The 17,703-nt window shown below is 32.8% G+C and overlaps 4 protein-coding genes and 1 pseudogene across 5 annotated transcripts in view; 3 read left to right on the top strand and 2 right to left on the bottom strand.

Annotated features, from left to right (window-relative positions):
* The window catches only part of LOC149905558 (uncharacterized), a 156,805-nt gene that overhangs the window by 136,103 nt on the left and 2,999 nt on the right, over nucleotides 1–17,703 (top strand). The window lies entirely within an intron of this gene.
* Nucleotides 3,483–4,468, bottom strand: LOC149905562 (MICOS complex subunit MIC10-like). The gene is made up of 3 exons (XM_090105839.1): nucleotides 4,289–4,468; nucleotides 3,945–4,113; nucleotides 3,483–3,611 (listed from the first exon to the last, which is right to left on the bottom strand). The coding sequence occupies exons 1-2, from the start codon at nucleotides 4,371–4,373 to the stop codon at nucleotides 3,968–3,970; spliced, it is 231 nt and encodes a 76-aa protein (XP_089961965.1). The 5' UTR covers nucleotides 4,374–4,468; the 3' UTR covers nucleotides 3,483–3,611; nucleotides 3,945–3,967.
* On the bottom strand, nucleotides 4,965–11,941 carry LOC149905561 (uncharacterized; annotated as a pseudogene). Its single transcript, XR_016457066.1, has 5 exons — nucleotides 11,689–11,941; nucleotides 10,630–11,454; nucleotides 9,475–9,480; nucleotides 5,236–5,727; nucleotides 4,965–5,097 (listed from the first exon to the last, which is right to left on the bottom strand). The product of XR_016457066.1 is annotated as an uncharacterized LOC149905561 (transcript).
* Coa8 (Cytochrome c oxidase assembly factor 8) lies at nucleotides 12,330–13,236 on the top strand. Its single transcript, XM_090105776.1, has 2 exons — nucleotides 12,330–12,662; nucleotides 13,020–13,236. The coding sequence occupies exons 1-2, from the start codon at nucleotides 12,366–12,368 to the stop codon at nucleotides 13,227–13,229; spliced, it is 507 nt and encodes a 168-aa protein (XP_089961902.1). The 5' UTR covers nucleotides 12,330–12,365; the 3' UTR covers nucleotides 13,230–13,236.
* LOC149905559 (uncharacterized) lies at nucleotides 13,459–17,567 on the top strand. The gene is made up of 3 exons (XM_090105682.1): nucleotides 13,459–13,564; nucleotides 13,828–14,911; nucleotides 17,384–17,567. Exons 1-3 carry the CDS (start codon nucleotides 13,459–13,461, stop codon nucleotides 17,565–17,567), a joined length of 1,374 nt encoding a protein of 457 aa, XP_089961808.1.

Genomic DNA, 17,703 nt, shown 5'->3' with positions numbered 1-17,703 from the left:
CTACCGTGATAGGCATAGACAAGATAGGTTTTGCCTGAAACATCTCTTGTGACTTTAAAAATAATGAAAAAACTATCTCGCCAAAAACCTCTTTTCAAAAAAGTAATGGTTAAATAAAACAAATAATATAGTTAAAAAAATTGGTTGTTTGTAAAGTAGGTTTACGATCGAGATGTTTACGTGATAACGTCTTATTGGTGGCAGCGCTCGAGATGAGACGGGAGATCGGTCCGTCTCTCTCTCGTTATACCTGCGATCGCGCTCGTGAGGTTTTGGTGTGACACAAGTTTCTGAACATGTCACCCGACTAAAACGATTTTGAAAACGTTATCACGTTAAAAAAACTAAGAACCGCTCGAACTCTTGAAATTATTGTATTGTCCGATGACAATTTAAACTAAATCGATCCTTTTAAAGTGTGTCAAAATCGAGTCGAAAGTAGTGTATTACATATAAACGATGTTGACGACGACATGTTGATATGTTCATACCTCTTACCGATCCTCGATTGAAATGTTTTATACTGTTTTCCAGCTACCAATGAATATTGCTTTAAATCAATTGTCTATGCCTATCATTTGTGCAGAAAATATTTCAATTTACATTATAAATTATTCTCCGATAAGCTCTCTACTACATTTTTAAATAATATAAGTAGAAAAATAAAACAGTGCCTATGTACAATGTTTATAATTATGATTAAAAATTTAACCATGCAATGTTGCCACTTATTTATAGGGTATTTGGTAGTACAGTCTAGTCAAATATTATTGCCATTATAAAGTATTATTCGGCTTTATACAACACACGAAATGATTATATTGAGCTTGAACGATTTGCTCTCTTTATTATTCAATTCAGCCGTGTATAATATTATGAGACCCTAGTGATGACGTCACAAGTCTTATAATATCGCATTCGGAATGAATGTCTTGTTAGGTCAAAGTTCAATTTTAATCCTATTCTAGAATAATTTTATATCAATGTAACCTTTCAAACGTTTTAAATTATACGGTATTTTACCAAAACATTACAGGTTGTCTATTTTATTCTTCGTTGTACTTGTGTGCGTGTTTTTTGAATATGAATAGATTGTTGGAAGTTGAATTTAAACTTTTTTTACAGTTGAACTAGTCAATATATAACAGTGTGTTGTTATTAGGTTAAGTAGTGCTTGGGCTGTATCGGAATTATTTAAGCGTGTCTGGTATGAGGCAGTTTGCTACGAAATACTCCCATTTAGAAGATTTTACCAAAATGGTAGAATTTTGTTCATTGTCTGTTTGCGTATTTTTCTTCCCAAGTCTGTTGTAGGTTTATTATTGAATTTAAATTTTTTATATAGTTAATTATGAAATGAATAGATTACTCTCGTTTAAAGTGTATGTAACGTGTTTTAGTCTATTTCGAAATGATTTGTTGTTGTTACAGTTAAAACAACTAATAAATAAATAAATTCAGTGGTTGAATCCGTGAATGTTTTGTCTCATTTATTTTTAAATTTTTTTGTGGACTGTGATTGTCATTAAACATCCATTTATTTATCTTGTCCAAGGGTTTGAAAAAATATTTGTGACAGAACAAGACATGAACTATGGTTTAAGTTTTATTGTGTAAAAGTAATTCTTTAAACTTCTTTGCAACGTTAATTATCGCACTTTTATTAAAAGTATTTACTGTTCCATATTTATCTGTTTTATTGCAATTTATTATCTGTGAAAAAGTTGCTAGTGTAAAATTATTTATTGTGAATTATTTGCATATTAGTGCGTGAGGGGTTTTTATTGGATATATTGAGTGGGAAAAGCTTTTTAGGAATGTTATTGTACAAATAGAATTAAAGCTAAAAATATTCTTTGTTTTATGTTATTGCTGTTATAACTTTATCGAATATTTTACTAGTTTCAATTTCATCAAAAACTGCAGTTAGAGTAACGACTGAATTCTCAGACGATATGCGAAATAAAAAGCAAACTATAGTATAAACAAAGTTTCACTAAAATAAATAATTTTAAATTTTACAAATTGGACACAATTTCAAGGATTGACTCAAATCCATTGTGTCCATTATAAGCAAATGGATAATTTGTTAAGATTTAAATTTCATGCTCATTGCTCATAACTATTTAGAATTGAAAGGAATGCATGAAGGCATTAAGCAATATTTATTAACTACTAGCGGTCTGCCCCGGCTTCGCCCGTGGTACATATTTATGTTTTCTCTACATAAAAACCATCCTGGTACTTCAAGGAATATAATAAAAAAAGAATTATCATACATTTTGCGATTCATTTTTATATTATAGAGATTATTATATCTATAAAAATATCGGAGAATTCTATTGTTATACTAACTAGCATACACATACAACTTGACCAATTCCACCTGTCCCATGCCTTATGTTATATACTCGTAATTCTGATGTGTTGATAAAAAGACAAATGTATGGTGAATGAATCATGTGTGTTTACCATTATTTATTCTGTATATAATAATATTTAATGGTGGATATAATTGCGATATTTAATTGTTTCAATGTGGTCCTTGTGTTGCCATGGTTTAGCTAAAATTTAATATTTCCTTTTCATAGACAGAGAGGATGAAAATAAAATGTACCTATTCAGTTTTAGGTGCAATTAATGTTATGAAAATACAAAATAATATGAGTAGATCTATTCAATTTTGTGTTTCGAATAATTGAACACAATTTATTATATTTTACAAAACTATTAGTGTGAAAGAAGTTAATAAATTATCTTTACTTCCATAAAACAATTAATATTTTAATGTCTATAGTTTTCTCTGTCTATGGATATTTGTATATGGGTTGTTTATAGCTTTTGTGTACTAAATTTTATTGTTATATATTTCTATAATTTAAGATCTTACTTCTAAATTCTATGTCTTTATTCCATTGATTTGTACAATAAATATAAATATTGTTCTCTCATTTTGGTTGTTTTATTTCTAATTTGAATTGAGTCAATGTGCTATTACCCTGCATATTTATAATTTTATGAGTCTTACTGGATAACCTCAAATTATATTTTACTAGATTTCCGCCCGCGGCTTCGCCCGCGTTTGCAAAGGAAAACCCGCATAGTTCCCGTTCCCGTGGGATTTCCGGGATAAAAACTATCCTATGTGTTAATCCAAGTTACCCTCTATATGTGTGCTAAATTTCATTGTAATCGGTTCAGTAGTTTTTACGTGAAAGAGTAACAAACATCCATACATCCTTACAAACTTTCGCCTTTATAATATATATTAGATATTATTTGAAATGGACTATGCCAGGTGGAGCAAACTACACTTATGAATTAGAACTAAAAAGTGAGTATAAAATACCAAGAATGTAGCTATTATCAAAGTATGGACTCTTTTATATGCTCTTCCACATAGGCTCCTCTCTACCATTTAGTATTTACACAAAATATTACTCAGTAGTATGAAAAGGGTCAACTTTAAATAAAAGAATAAATTCAAATAAATATTTATTATAACAACAAAATGGTACAGTATTTTCTAAATAAAACACCTACTGGCTTTTGCTCTGGTTGCACATATTGTTTATTATCCCACATGATTTTATTTACTTAACATTCCTTATCTGAAAAAAATAATTATTTAATTTATTATTCATTATTAATTAATAATGAAATACAATTTCAACCAAGTTTTAAAAGAAAAAATTCTGTACTTATATTATAAATTTGAATAAAAGGTTTTCTAATGTTGCGCTATACAAATAACAATAATTGGACAATTCAATAAAAAGTCATAATTTTGATCATAATATTTAAAACAGTTGTTTTAATATTACTTTTTAGAATAAGAGAATATTATGATGCATATTATTATGAACATTGACATCAATTATATTCTTTTTTATTTCTAAATGAACAATATCAACAGAACTGTACATTGACACAAGATATCTTACCAGAATATTATAAATGCAGCAGACTATGAGGCATTTTTCTTGGGATTCAATTCATATTCACAATTAGCATACGCCAGGCCTACACCCATACCCATACCAGCAATCATGGGCCATCTCCGCCGCTTGAAGAACAATACTGAAGTCAGTGCTCCCAGCAATACACCACCGCCTAAAAACATCGACTTGTAATAAGCTTTTTATAAGCCACAATATACAAGCACTTTAAAATCTGGTTGTCTTTTCATCAAGAAGCTTTGATATTCTATAAAATATGCATGTAATAATAAAATTTACCTTTTAGGTTAAGATTAATTTAAAAAATGATATAAACATCCTTGGTATACCTGTTTTTACGATGGCATCCGTTAAACATAGATCCAACTTCGCAGAATAATCATCTTCGGCATTATCTTTTTTGCCTTTAGCCATGGTTAAATTAAATAAATATAACTAGTGCGGCTTCAGAAAAACTTTGATATTAGCTTAGCAGCTTCCCTTCCCTTTACATAATTCGGTAGAAAATTGACGTTTTCTTCATTTCTTGTGACGGTCAATGTGACGGACGACGGATGACAGATCATAATATTGGCATACGTCAGTTCCTAGATTATTTTTTTTAATGGCAATAGGGAATATGCTTAAAATTTGAAATGGCCTAAAATATTTTTTTCTCGAATATTTATTATCGTCATATTATAATACAAAGGATTTTTTTTTTTATTTACTCTTTATTTAAACCCCTAAAATAATATTCAAAAAGTGCAAAATAAGGGAGCAAAATAATTGAATAAATAGGTAAATGTTTGAGTTTGAGCGAAATTCAAACTTCTAAAAAGCACCACCATTGGTCAAACGAAATGTGACGTCATCTGACACGACATTGCATAAACTAAAATATATGTATGACTATAAATAGATTTTTTTGTTTATATTGTAGGGGCACTGCATTTGATTTCTGTCTAATTCTGTTAATCTGTTTTTTTCTGCTATGAAAAAAAAACGGATGTAAATATATTATATTCATTTTTTTATTAAAACATCCTGCATATTTACCAATCCACAAGCTACTATTATTACATCATCTATGATAGGAATAAAATTATAGTCTACACAAGCATGAGGCAGTAACATATGAAACTCTCTTAACATATTACAGAAAAGTGAATAGGCATCTATTAGGTCAGCATGCTCCATCCTAGACCATGCTTATCGCTTTCCATCAGGTGAAGCGATGGTCAAATGCTTGCCTAATCTCTTATAATAAAAAAAAAAAAAAAAAAAAAACATATTTATTACCCGTTCAACATGTATTCTTAATGCTGCTATACGTTTTGATAGTTCCACTTCATTTTTAGTACTGGGGTAGACTTTGATACAGAAGGTGGTCGTATAAGGGTACATCTTTTAGCTTCTGGCAAACATGATAAGTCTTTAAAACCTCTTTCAGCCATCACTGCTTTATTAGGAGGTAAAGCCTGTAATTAACTACTATCTTGTACTATCATAACATCAGTAGCCCTACCACCATATCCATCAGTGAAAAAATTGATTAAGACATCAGGTGTACATGAAATTAAATACTTTAATGTGTTACATTTTTTATACTGTGACCAAGTAAGTGATTGATGAACGGCATTTGATGGTTTTTCCATCTGAATTTCTAGGCAATCAATAATGGAAACAACATTCCCATACCAACGCCTAAAAGATATGGGTAAATTATTGTAATTATCTGATGATGCTGGCCTCGCAATCAAGTACTTAAGTTTTGCTGCTATAAGGGCTGATTTTTCAATGCTTGGATAAAACTTATTCTTCGAATAATGTATAAAACTGAACTCCGCCAATGACGGTCCCAAGCCCGTATGCAAAAGGAGGAGGGTTGGCTGAGAGGTGACCGAGCCAGCTGTAAAAGGTCAACGTCGAGTATCGGGCGACGGTTAATTAACCCGACAATGATAGCTTAACCAGCTTGATTAAGTGAGGGTAGGAAATGACCTTCACAACCCGCAACTCTTAGTACTTTTACTATGGAATCGGGGGCCTTGGCTTAATCGCCCGGGCTGCGAGGTAGAAAACCTCTTTAAAAAGTCACCCCAATCTTAAGGTGGGATACGCGCCAATAAGATGCATGGCTTGCGGGAGGCAAGTTACTAGCGCCAACCTCGTCGGACCCGGCTAACGACGTTGTATACGTGCCTTCACTGGGGAATGGGCGTCACCCCTAGTGTGACGGTTATAAATCGACCCTACTCGTGGGAACAAAATGAGCGAAACCTTTCAACAAAAAAAAAGCATAAACCAAAATAATATGATTCAACAGACCTTTCACAAAAGTATGTTTACTCGAACTAGAAGCAACTCGACTTCTTCTTTACCAGCAAAACTGATAACTGAAGAGCGAATTTCAGACAAACCAAATTCAGAACAAAGTAATCAGACTTTGATAGAGCCTCGGCCAGAAAGCTCCCCCTTAGAAATAATAAACAATAAGGTTGACTGGCAAAGAGACCAAATTCCTACTAAAAGAAATAAAAGAAAAGAAACTAGTCCGATACAAAACGACACAAATAAAAAACTGAAAAATACTTCCGTTTTTGCAGTACCCACACAAAATAGTTTTGAAATCTTGAATGAAGATACCTCAGAAGACAACAAGAAAGAAGAAAAAGAATACATTCCTAAACCTGAGCCTATCTTTGTCACAGGTGTCCTAAATATTACATCTCTCAAGGAAGTTTTAAATGAAATAGTAGACAATAGTTCGTACACTATGACCACCCTGAAATCTGGACATATTATAAAAATCATGCCCAAAGACATCCAGATATATAAAACTATTAGAGAGAAATTTATAGCGAACAATATCTCTCACTATACTTATCAGCTTAAGTGCGAGAGAGCATATAGAGTTGTCGTGCGCGGGCTACATGCATCAGAAGACACTGCACAGATAGCCAAAGAGCTGTCAAATATAGGACATGAAGTCAGACAAGTGGTGAATGTAAGGCACCGGGCTACAAAAGAGCCACTACCTACCTTCTATGTTGACCTGGAACCAAAGAGCAACAATAAAGATATATTCAAAGTAAAATACTTGAATAACATGAAAATTACAATTGAAGCGCCATATAAAAAAAAAGGAAATACTTCAATGTAAAAGATGCCAGAGATTTGGCCATTCAAAGAATCAATGCTATAGACCTTTCCGTTGCGTTAAATGTGGTAAAGATCATCCTACTTCATCTTGTATTAAAAAACCAGACACCGAAGCTACTTGTGCGAATTGTGAGGAGAAACACCCGGCTAGCTACAAAGGTTGTAGCATCTACAAGCAATACAAAGAACGGATCTTAAAGAGTGCACCAAAGCCAAAAGTAAATCCACCATCACAAAACGTAACTTCTACATATATGCAACCTACTTTGTATAACAGGTACCCAAGAGTACCCAATCTCAATAAAACATATGCAGAGGCTACCAAGGCAAAATTAACAGACACACATTATGAAAAAACAACAGACCTTAACGACATCATGAAACTTATGGAAACTATGCTTGACAAACAGCAAAAGACAATAAAGACCATGGTTGAAACTATGGTAGACAAAATGATGGATCGCATGGTCCAGCTAGTCAGCAGCCTTGTTAAAAAATGACTCGAAACCTCCGAGTGGTCACTTGGAACGCCAACGGCTTGACGGAGAGACGTCAAGAATTTGAATTATTTTTAAAAACAGAATATATTGACGTAGCACTTATATCTGAGACAAGGTTCACTTCTAAATCGCACACCGTTTTTGACAATTACAAAATGTATGCAACTAATCACCCATCTGGAAACAGCCATGGAGGAAGTGCCATTATTGTTAAAAATAATATTAAGCACTACCCAATTGAGAACTATTCCACAGAGAAAATTCAAGCAACCTCTATAATAATCGAAGACAATAAATTGGAAACTGTACTGTCAGCCGTCTATTGCCCGCCTAGACATATAATATCTGAACAAGACTTCAACAACTACTTTGCGACTTTGAATAAAAGATTTGTCTGTGGAGGGGACTGGAATTCAAAGCATCTTCACTGGGGTTCAAGAGTCTATAACCCAAGAGGTAGACAACTTATGAAAACAATACAAAAAATGAATCTAGAATACTTATCTGGTGGCAAGCCTACATATTGGCCAAATGACAGAAACAGGATACCTGATTTGCTTGATTTCTTTGTTACAAAAAATATAGATAATAATTACGTCACAATAGAATCACCTATCGACCTCACTTCAGATCACACTCCTGTCATCCTAAACATAAGCTCAACAATCACTCTGTTGCAACCACAACCTAAGTTATACAACCGTAAAAATACGAACTGGCGTAAGTACCAAGACATAATAAACACACTGGTGGATCTGAAATGCAAACTTAAAACCTCTGATGAAGTAGAAAATGAAATAGAAAAACTCAATATGACTATTCATAATGCTGCAAATATTGCCACTTCAAAACAGAAAGGTAAACCTCCAAAACAAAACTCTTATCCACTAGAAATCAAAGAGAAAATCAAAGAACGCCGCAGACTTAGAAAAATATGGCACAGGAGCGGGTATCCGAGCGACAAAACAGCTTTCAACAAATTTTCGGAGGAATTGAAAACTTACATTAGCCAACTAGAAAATGAAAACATCCAAAATCGTATTACAAATCTAAGCCCCAATGCTGACACAGATTATTCATTGTGGAAAGTAACTAAAGCCCTAAAACGCCCTAAAGCTCATATGTCCCCTCTCCACAACAGCAACGGAGGGTGGGCTAGATCGGACAAAGAAAAGGCTGAAACATTTGCAAAACACTTAAACACTGTTTTCCAACCACACCCTGAGAGTAATCCTGATCATACGGCAAAGGTGAATACATACCTAGGCTCGGCAAAACAGATGTGTCTTCCTCTTAAAAGCACTAGTCCAAAGGAAGTCGCTAGAGAAATCAGATACCTCAAAGAAGGTAAGGCACCTGGATATGATATGGTCGATGCTACTTTGTTAAAACATCTTCCACCTAAAGGAATAATGAAAATTGTCAACATCTTCAACGCTCTTCTAAGACTCGAACATTTCCCAGGGCAATGGAAGATAGCACAAGTGGTGATGGTGCTTAAACCAGGTAAACCACCGCATCAGACGACCTCATATAGACCCATTAGCTTGCTGCCAATTATTGGAAAACTGTTCGAGAGAATACTACTCAGCAGAATTAAGGAACACCTACTCACTGTACTGCCCGACCATCAGTTTGGATTTCGTGAAAACCACGGAACAATAGAGCAAGTCCACCGAATCGTTGACATAATAAGTAAATGTCTTGAAAACAAATTGTATTGCTCTGCTGTCTTTTTGGATATAAGTCAAGCATTTGACAAGGTGTGGCATGAAGGTCTTCTATATAAATTGAAAGAGAAGCTCCCTCACTGCTTTTATTTAACTCTTAAATCTTACCTCTCCAAAAGAAGCTACCAGGTGAAATGCAACGAAGATCTCTCCGAACTCTACGAGATAAAATCTGGTGTCCCACAGGGCAGTATCCTAGGACCGATACTGTACCTTATTTATACAGCTGACATCCCCGCGAACAGCGAAACAATGATTGCGACTTATGCCGATGACACCGCAGTGATATCCATCCATAAGGATCCAGGAACTGCATCTCTCATGATACAAGAGCACCTCAATGAAATTGAGACATGGCTAAAACTATGGAGGATAAAAGCAAATGAGAGTAAGTCCACGCATGTGACATTTACGCTCAGAAAGGAAACGTGCCCGCCGGTAACCTTAAACAACAAAGAAATACCCCAAGAAGATAGTGCTAGATATTTGGGTATGCACTTAGACAGAAGACTGACATGGCAAAAACATATATGGACAAAGAGAAAACAACTTGATGGAAAACTGCGTAGCTTAAATTGGCTGATAGGTCACCACTCAAAATTGAAAGACAATAGTAAAATTCTAATTTACAAGACAATCTTAAAGCCAATCTGGACCTATGGCATACAGCTTTGGGGCTCTGCCAGCAATAGCAACATTGAAATCCTAGAGAGATTCCAGACTAAGGCTCTCAGAACAATACTTGGTATCCCCAAATGTATTGCAAATAAATACATGTACCTTGATCTCGGTATAGCCACAGTTCGAAAACAAATTGTCGAAAGCAGCCAGAAATATCAGGAAAGGCTAACAGTACACACCAACGACCTTGCTCAAGCGTTAAGTGGAGAGGGAGGCCAACAATACATCAGGCTAAAAAGACAGGACATTACAAACCTTGCTAAAAGATTCTGAATTAAATAAAAATTAAACAAATATAACACTGGACTACAAGGGTGGAGTCGTTGGACGAGCCCCTTGAAACAATATCAATGTTCCCGGACGGAGTTCCAAACAATATAAAGGCCAATTGTTACCTAACAGATTGCCTGGTTGCAGTAATATCAAAAAAAAAAAAAAAAAAAAAAAAAAAAAAAAAAAAAAAAAAAATGTATAAAACTTTAAACTACCATTTAAAAACGTATTCTAATTGCCCGTATTTGACAATTTACGTGAAATTTTAATTTTATCGTGTAATCCTATATTTGACGGATAAATTTTATCCAAGCATTGAAAAATCGCCCCTAAGAGAAATACTTCTAGAAAATATTCTACAAATAGTACTTTGTGAACATCCAAATTGTAGTGCCAAGATGCTAAAGGACTCATTGAATTTAATTTTCTTGAGGGTTATTAATGTGTTTACTAGGAAGCAGAATATTATCACTTATAAGTTTTATGATATGATTGTTAAGGTAATCCTAACAACATTTTTGGCTCTTTTTCAATATCAGTTAGCATGATACTACACGACTCAGATTGATAACTTGGTTCATAATCAGTAGGGCTCGTAGAAAAATAAGATGATATAGAAATAGTATCTGCTGTGTTTTCAGTAAACAATTTTCTTTTTAAAACAGGTGAAGTTCCTGTATTTTCTGTTACAAAAGGAAATGGTGACAGTGCTACATTTTGTTTTTTAGTAGGTATATTTACATTGACACCTTTACTTCTATAGTTCGGTTTTATATTAACTTGCACAGCTTTGTCACAATGCAATTTCTTCTCAATATGAGAAGCAGAAAGCTCTACCTGAAGATCATCACATCCAATACGGGAAGTGCTGCATCCTGGTTGATCACAGATATTTGTGTGGGAAGTACTTGGACTCACTTCGTGATCACTTCTTTGTGAAGGTTCGCTAACACTACTTTTGATAGCTATCTCTGATGAAAGGGCTTCATTGACCAGTGTCAATCTTTGCATTTTAACTACAGCCTTTCTCTCCTTTGGTAATGGCATCCTCTGTTTTTGACACAAAAATATATGCGGCAAAACTCCTTTCTTCAACCGTAGAGTACGTTTTTCTCCTTGCTCTTTCATTAATTTGTATTCAATATAATTTTCTGTATCTTCCATAACCTGGAATAAAACAATAACCATTAAAATTTCGTAAAAGCACAACAAGAATAGATTTTATAGAAAGTTAGGGTAAAAATGTACTTTAAGTTTGTTTTAATTTTTATAACTGGGTACTGAACTTTTCTTATAGGTTAGGTTAATTTTAAACCGAATTTTTTAATGTTCAATAACTAATGCAGAACCAACTTTTTACTAATTCACAATAAGCTATAAATATAAATAAAGTACACTTACGTTAAAATGATCTTCACAACAATATAAACACGATTTAGGAGATATATTATCCCTTCTCATCACCTTACACCACTGTTTTCGTATTTTCGCATCACTTGAAATACGAAAAAACACTTTCTCGGGTGTTTTTCGAGTAGTATTTGTGCACTCCGGTACTATACAATACTTATAAGATATTTTTTTTACTTCTTGCATGGTTTTAAAGTTATTAAAACTGTAAATATTACGAAGTAACTGAAAAGTCCAAAGAAAACACCACAAGTAAACACTAAGGTAAACAACCACTGGTGACTGGACGTGTCATGTGACGTCACGCAAAGCGCGCGCAAACGGCGGTGTTTGAACTGCCTAAATTTTTTTAAGTTTTAATTTTCATTTTTAAAAATATCTAGAGTATTTTGAAGCCCATTAATATTTTTTTCTACGTAATAAAATAGTAAGCTATTAATTTAAGACAAAAAAGAAAAACATGAATATTCCCCATTGTCATTTGTCATATGGATAGTCTATGGATATCATCGTATTATTCGTCTCTTTCGCAAAAAATGGTCAAAATCAAAAATGTCAAGTGTCATATACTCATATAGGTAAATGTCATCGCGAAGATGAATTGTTGAAGGAGTAGTAGGCATAAAGGTAGTAGGTAAATATGAGCAAAATGTAAAAATTAAAACGAAATGTATAATACTAGTAAAATGTTATCTATACGTTGTGCAAGTACAAAGAGGCACCTATGGCATGTTGTGAGGAAAACGAGCACAACACCAGACAATAAGTCGGTGCTACCACCGAATCCTCAGAAAATATCTACTGATATGGTAGGACCCCCAGATCCTGTATCTAACTTGAGGAGAATTGTTTTTAAACAACCAGCGAATGAAGGACAATTAGAGAAAAAATATAGAGAGCTTAGAGCTGAAGTTCAAGATTGGAATCAGGAATTTTGGACGCAACACAATTCGAGATTTTTTAAGGTAGAGACTTTACATAACCAATGTTATATGACGGGAACAATAACAATAGCATATTTTATACATATTATGTCTGTGTCTTTATTAAATTTAATATAAATGGAATCTATTGAATATTCTTTGCTGCCTTTTTTTATACTAAATCGATTCTAGATCATAGACGTATCAAAAACACACCAGAACTAGCTGGACTTATCTAGCCATATACAGAGGCAGACAGGTCTCTTAAAAGGTTAGTTTCATTATTAAAATGAAACATATTATAGCAAATTGAGATATTCTTACTAAGAAAATGCAATTCTGTTCAACAATACATAACCTAATTTGTAAAGCACCTCAAGAAATTTCTATTTTTTTCAGGAAAGAGAAAATTACTTAAAGAATAACCTTCCAGAAGGAAAAAGTAGCTTAACAGCAGATGAAATGAGTGTATTTTATAAAGCATTTCTAGACAAGAATTGGAAAACTCACATAAACTATAACATTGAATGGTACAAGAAGAATATTACATTATTAGGTCTATCCATAAGAGTTAAACTTAGACGAATTTTTAGAATAAAAGATAAATAGTACCAAATGTTATTTTATTTTATAACCTAGACATACTTCTCATAAATCATTGTTTATTTAGACTATTAAAACCTCCTTTTAAAACATAAAGAAATAAAACTGACATTATCATGTCAAATTGCATGATAAAACATCAAACTAACAAAAATTAATGGTGCCTGCAAAGAGAGATGAAAATTAACTTTAGTATACAAAAACAGAACTAATATCAAGAAGTTTGGACAAAATAATGTATATTGCATTAAAATGGCTTTTGAGTTTGACATCACTTATGTGGATAACTATGTGCTGTTTGGACTTTTATTTGCAAACAGCGTTGGTCAAGAATACAAGAGGTAAATTTATATTCTACTAACTTTCTGGCCACGGTTGGTCATGCACATTTAAAACAATATCCTCTCTCAGGTTCAGCCAGACTGAGTTACTTTCGCATTTATGATATTCGAAGTATTCCTAGAACATTAATTATTTTTACAATAATTATTGTTCTTGCATGGAGACTATGTACTGAATCCATTGTTGCGTCCATTAACTTGATTACATTATAATGAAATTATTCAAATTACGAATTTGTTAAAATAACTTTTGTGCTTTTCAGAACATAAGCAGTTCTATGTAGAAAATGAAATTATTACATCTCCAATAACAAAAATTGACCTTATCATGCAACACGAAAAAAAATCAACTCTTTACCATTATTTTATGTTCTTTGCTGGTGCAATTATTGTTTCATTGTATAACAAAAAGCACGATATATTATCGCTCATACGAAAGTTTTATGAATTAAATAGATTCCAGAGTTACGGATTAGACCTTGATAATTTGAAAAAATCCGCCATAAGCTTTAGTGTTGCCATTAAAAAATATTCTTTAAAAACATGGGAAAATGTCAGACTGGTAATGATAAAGCTCACGGAAACATATTTAAAAATTAAATTTGTGCCCAATTTAGAAAGACCAAATTTAGTCTTGTTGAAAAGATTTATAGAACTTAAAGAAGAGCGTAAGAATTTAGGAAAGTTATTATTAGCTTCAATACGAGAAAACAAAAATGTAAGAATGCGATTTCAGCTAGAAAATCTCGCTAAAAATCGATTAGCCCGATACATAGAACACACGCATAAACTAATTAAAGAGAATCGATGCCGATACGTAAGTTTTCAACAACTTTATTTGGCAACGCACCAAGAGAATTTATTTCTTAAAACGCGTATTAAAAAACTTATAGACGAAAAGGAAAATGCAGAAAGAAATCTTATTGCCCTAATTAATGCAGTTTGTCAGTCAAAAAATAAAGAACTTAAAGCATTTTGCAGTAAGTATATCGTAGAAACGAAGAATAATTTATTGAATTCTGATGTAAAAAATGAAATACGAAAATTTTTAAATAAATCTAGACGGAACAGAACTTTACCACTTGAAGATCCTATAAAAAGGAATGCAATTGAGTCAGACACAAAGATTTGTGAAAGAATTGAAAATGAATATATTATCATATCAGAAGCTCCAAAACTAAGGGGCTTACCGGGCGAGTACGTGTGGACGGTAAAAGATAAAGATGGATTAATTGAGAAATTGTATGAGTGTAATATTCAAAACGATTGCGATAACGGTGATACTATACGAAGAATAAGACAATATTCTGTTTATTACGACAAGCACTGTTTATTAGATTCGACAAGGTAAGTAAGTAATATGTACTTACAAACTTTCGCGTCGCGTCGCACTGTGTTTCATTAGATCAAAAAAATTTCCCTGTGCTGTTTATTGTATTTATCGATCAAGGGATGTATTTTTAATGTAAGAGTAGAACACCCACGTGTCAATTTCTTATACTTTATTTTAAAAAAAATGACAAACTTTAGGTGAATTTTTCATGAAAAATATTGAAATGTATTCTGAAATCGTAACTGTCTAAGATATTTATTTTAAATAAATATAGACTTATAAAGCATCTTTGGGCGCATATTATCCAGTTTTTATTTTTTGAAAACTACCTCCGAATACCGAGAAATATATTTTTTTCAGATTTTCGTTTTTATTTTTTTTCTCCCTAAAAACGCAAAAGTGCGGCTTGTCACTAGCATAGAATTATTGCTCGTAATAAGGCCTATCACTCATAAAAAAACCACGCCGCACTATTGCGGTTTTTAGAAGGAATCCAATTTCTAAACATAGTGTAAGGGTTGTCAATAAATTTGACCATCATTCTTTTTATTTTGTTTTGTACTATATTTTTTACCATATTACAATAAATGAGATATTTAGGCAGGAAATCTAATGACCTGCTTGGGGAACCTTTTTTTAATTTTTTTTATTTATACTAATTTTTTTTAAATAAATGACATTATTACAATTAATATATAAATTCGGGCTTGCGATGTGATAAGTATGTAAGTTATATCTCTTTTTATTCCTTGTATATCCACACTTAGAAAAAAAAAACTGGTTTGACCTTTTGGCGACAACCCTATATTGTGTTTTTTGACCTTTTTGAAAATAGCGTATTATTCCCAAAAACCGCAATAGTGCGGCGTGGTTTTTTTATGAGTGATAGGCCTTATTACGAGCAAAAATTCTATGCTAGTGACAAGCCGCACTTTTGCGTTTTTAGGGAGAAAAAAAATAAAAACGAAAATCTGAAAAAAATATATTTCTCGGTATTCGGAGGTAGTTTTCAAAAAATAAAAACTGGATAATATGCGCCCAAAGATGCTTTATAAGTCTATATTTATTTAAAATAAATATCTTAGACAGTTACTATTTCAGAATACATTTCAATATTTTTCATGAAAAATTCACCTAAAGTTTGTCATTTTTTTTAAAATAAAGTATAAGAAATTGACACGTGGGTGTTCTACTCTTACATTATAAATACATCCCTTGATCGATAAATACAATAAACAGCACAGGGAAATTTTTTTGATCTAATGAAACACAGTGCGTCGGTACCAGGAATACGGCAGGGGCTTCACCCGCGTTTTCAAAGTGTTATTCCAAGTGAGTCGATACATATCAAACTCCGGTAAGTCCACTCCCCGTCAAAATTGAGATAACAATGGCGCCAATTTTGAATTGTAAAACTAAACCAGTCTCTACTTTTCAAATTTAGGTAAGTCAATCGTATCTCTATTAAAATAAGGTTTAAAGTAAATGTGTTTTTTCAAACTCCGGTATGTCCATCGACAGTGGTTTATCAAACTCAGGCAAGTCCATTTCGACCAATCACAGCGCAGTATGGCACTAAGATGGCTGCCATTTCTCTTAATTTTGTTGAAGATAACACGTGTGACCAATGCTTTTAAATCGTTTTTATTGATAAATGATGGAAGAAAACAGTTTTACTATAGAGGTGGTGGTTCGAGACAAAACAAGGAAAAAAACAATACCAAAAGCTAAAACAGTCAAGGCTCAGAAAACAGCTAAAACATAAATGAAACTAGACCCATAGCACACGCACAGTAGTAATTCCCAGCCATGAAGCCCAGGGCCGTACTGAGATTTTTTCAACCGTTTTGATTTATTGACCTCTCTCTTTGCCCAGCAGTGGGATGATAAAGGTTAATAATAATAATAATTTGTATCTTTTAATTTACATATTTTATTTTAATGTCCAATACTTACAACGCGACAAACTATCTACCCATTTCCACCACCTCAGTACGTCCCAAAACTGAGTTCTATCAAATCCCTGTAAGTCCATTAGTGATATTTCAAATTCCTGTAAGTCCAAGACGATGTTTTTCAAAACCCGGTAAGTTTTGCTGGTACATATCAAACGCCTGTATGTCCAGATTTAAAACTAATTTTGTGGCATAATCATCAAGTAATACATTTCTTTTTCTTCGTAAAAATAATTCTAATGTATTATATTATATCTGTCATAAATTATAAAGGTCCAAACATATTGTTTTTTTAAGTTATTAAAAATACCTCGATTCCCACATTTCTGTTAGAATGGACTTACCGGAGTTTGATATGAATGGACTCAAGTTACCCTCTAGGTGTGTGTCAAATTTCATGAAAATCGGTTCACCAGTTTTTGTGTTAAGCATTAACAAACAAATATATTTAAAACTTTCGTATTTATAATATTAGTAGGTTCCTGTCTAAGATCGGAATTTTTATGATTTAAATTTATCTTCTGATTTCAGTTCGTCAAGTTTTATTAATCAAGCGAATGAGATGTGCAAGAGTTCCAATATAAAGCAAATTAATTACCCATTAACAAGTCAACGATTTCTAACGGGATCACAAGCTTTTCAAAAATTTCTCAAGCACAATGAAAATATCGTGCAATGTCCTGTACGACGTACTCAGATAGTGCCATGTGGATAATGTTTTTTCTTATTTTGTTAAACCTGTTATTTCTTAAATATAAATTTATTTTAATCCAATCCAATTTTCATTTATTTTTAAACAAAATATTCCAAATAAAATTCGTGCTATGGCAATACCTTAGCGCTGCACTTTG

The sequence above is a fragment of the Colias eurytheme genome, chromosome 9, assembly GCF_061535395.1.
Source record: "Colias eurytheme isolate Ceu_HAF_F1 chromosome 9, ilColEury1 Martin Lab GWU primary, whole genome shotgun sequence".
Classification (NCBI taxonomy): Eukaryota; Metazoa; Arthropoda; class Insecta; order Lepidoptera; family Pieridae; genus Colias; species Colias eurytheme.
The sequence above is the reverse complement of the archived record's forward strand: the minus strand, read 5'-3'. Positions and strand labels throughout refer to the sequence as shown.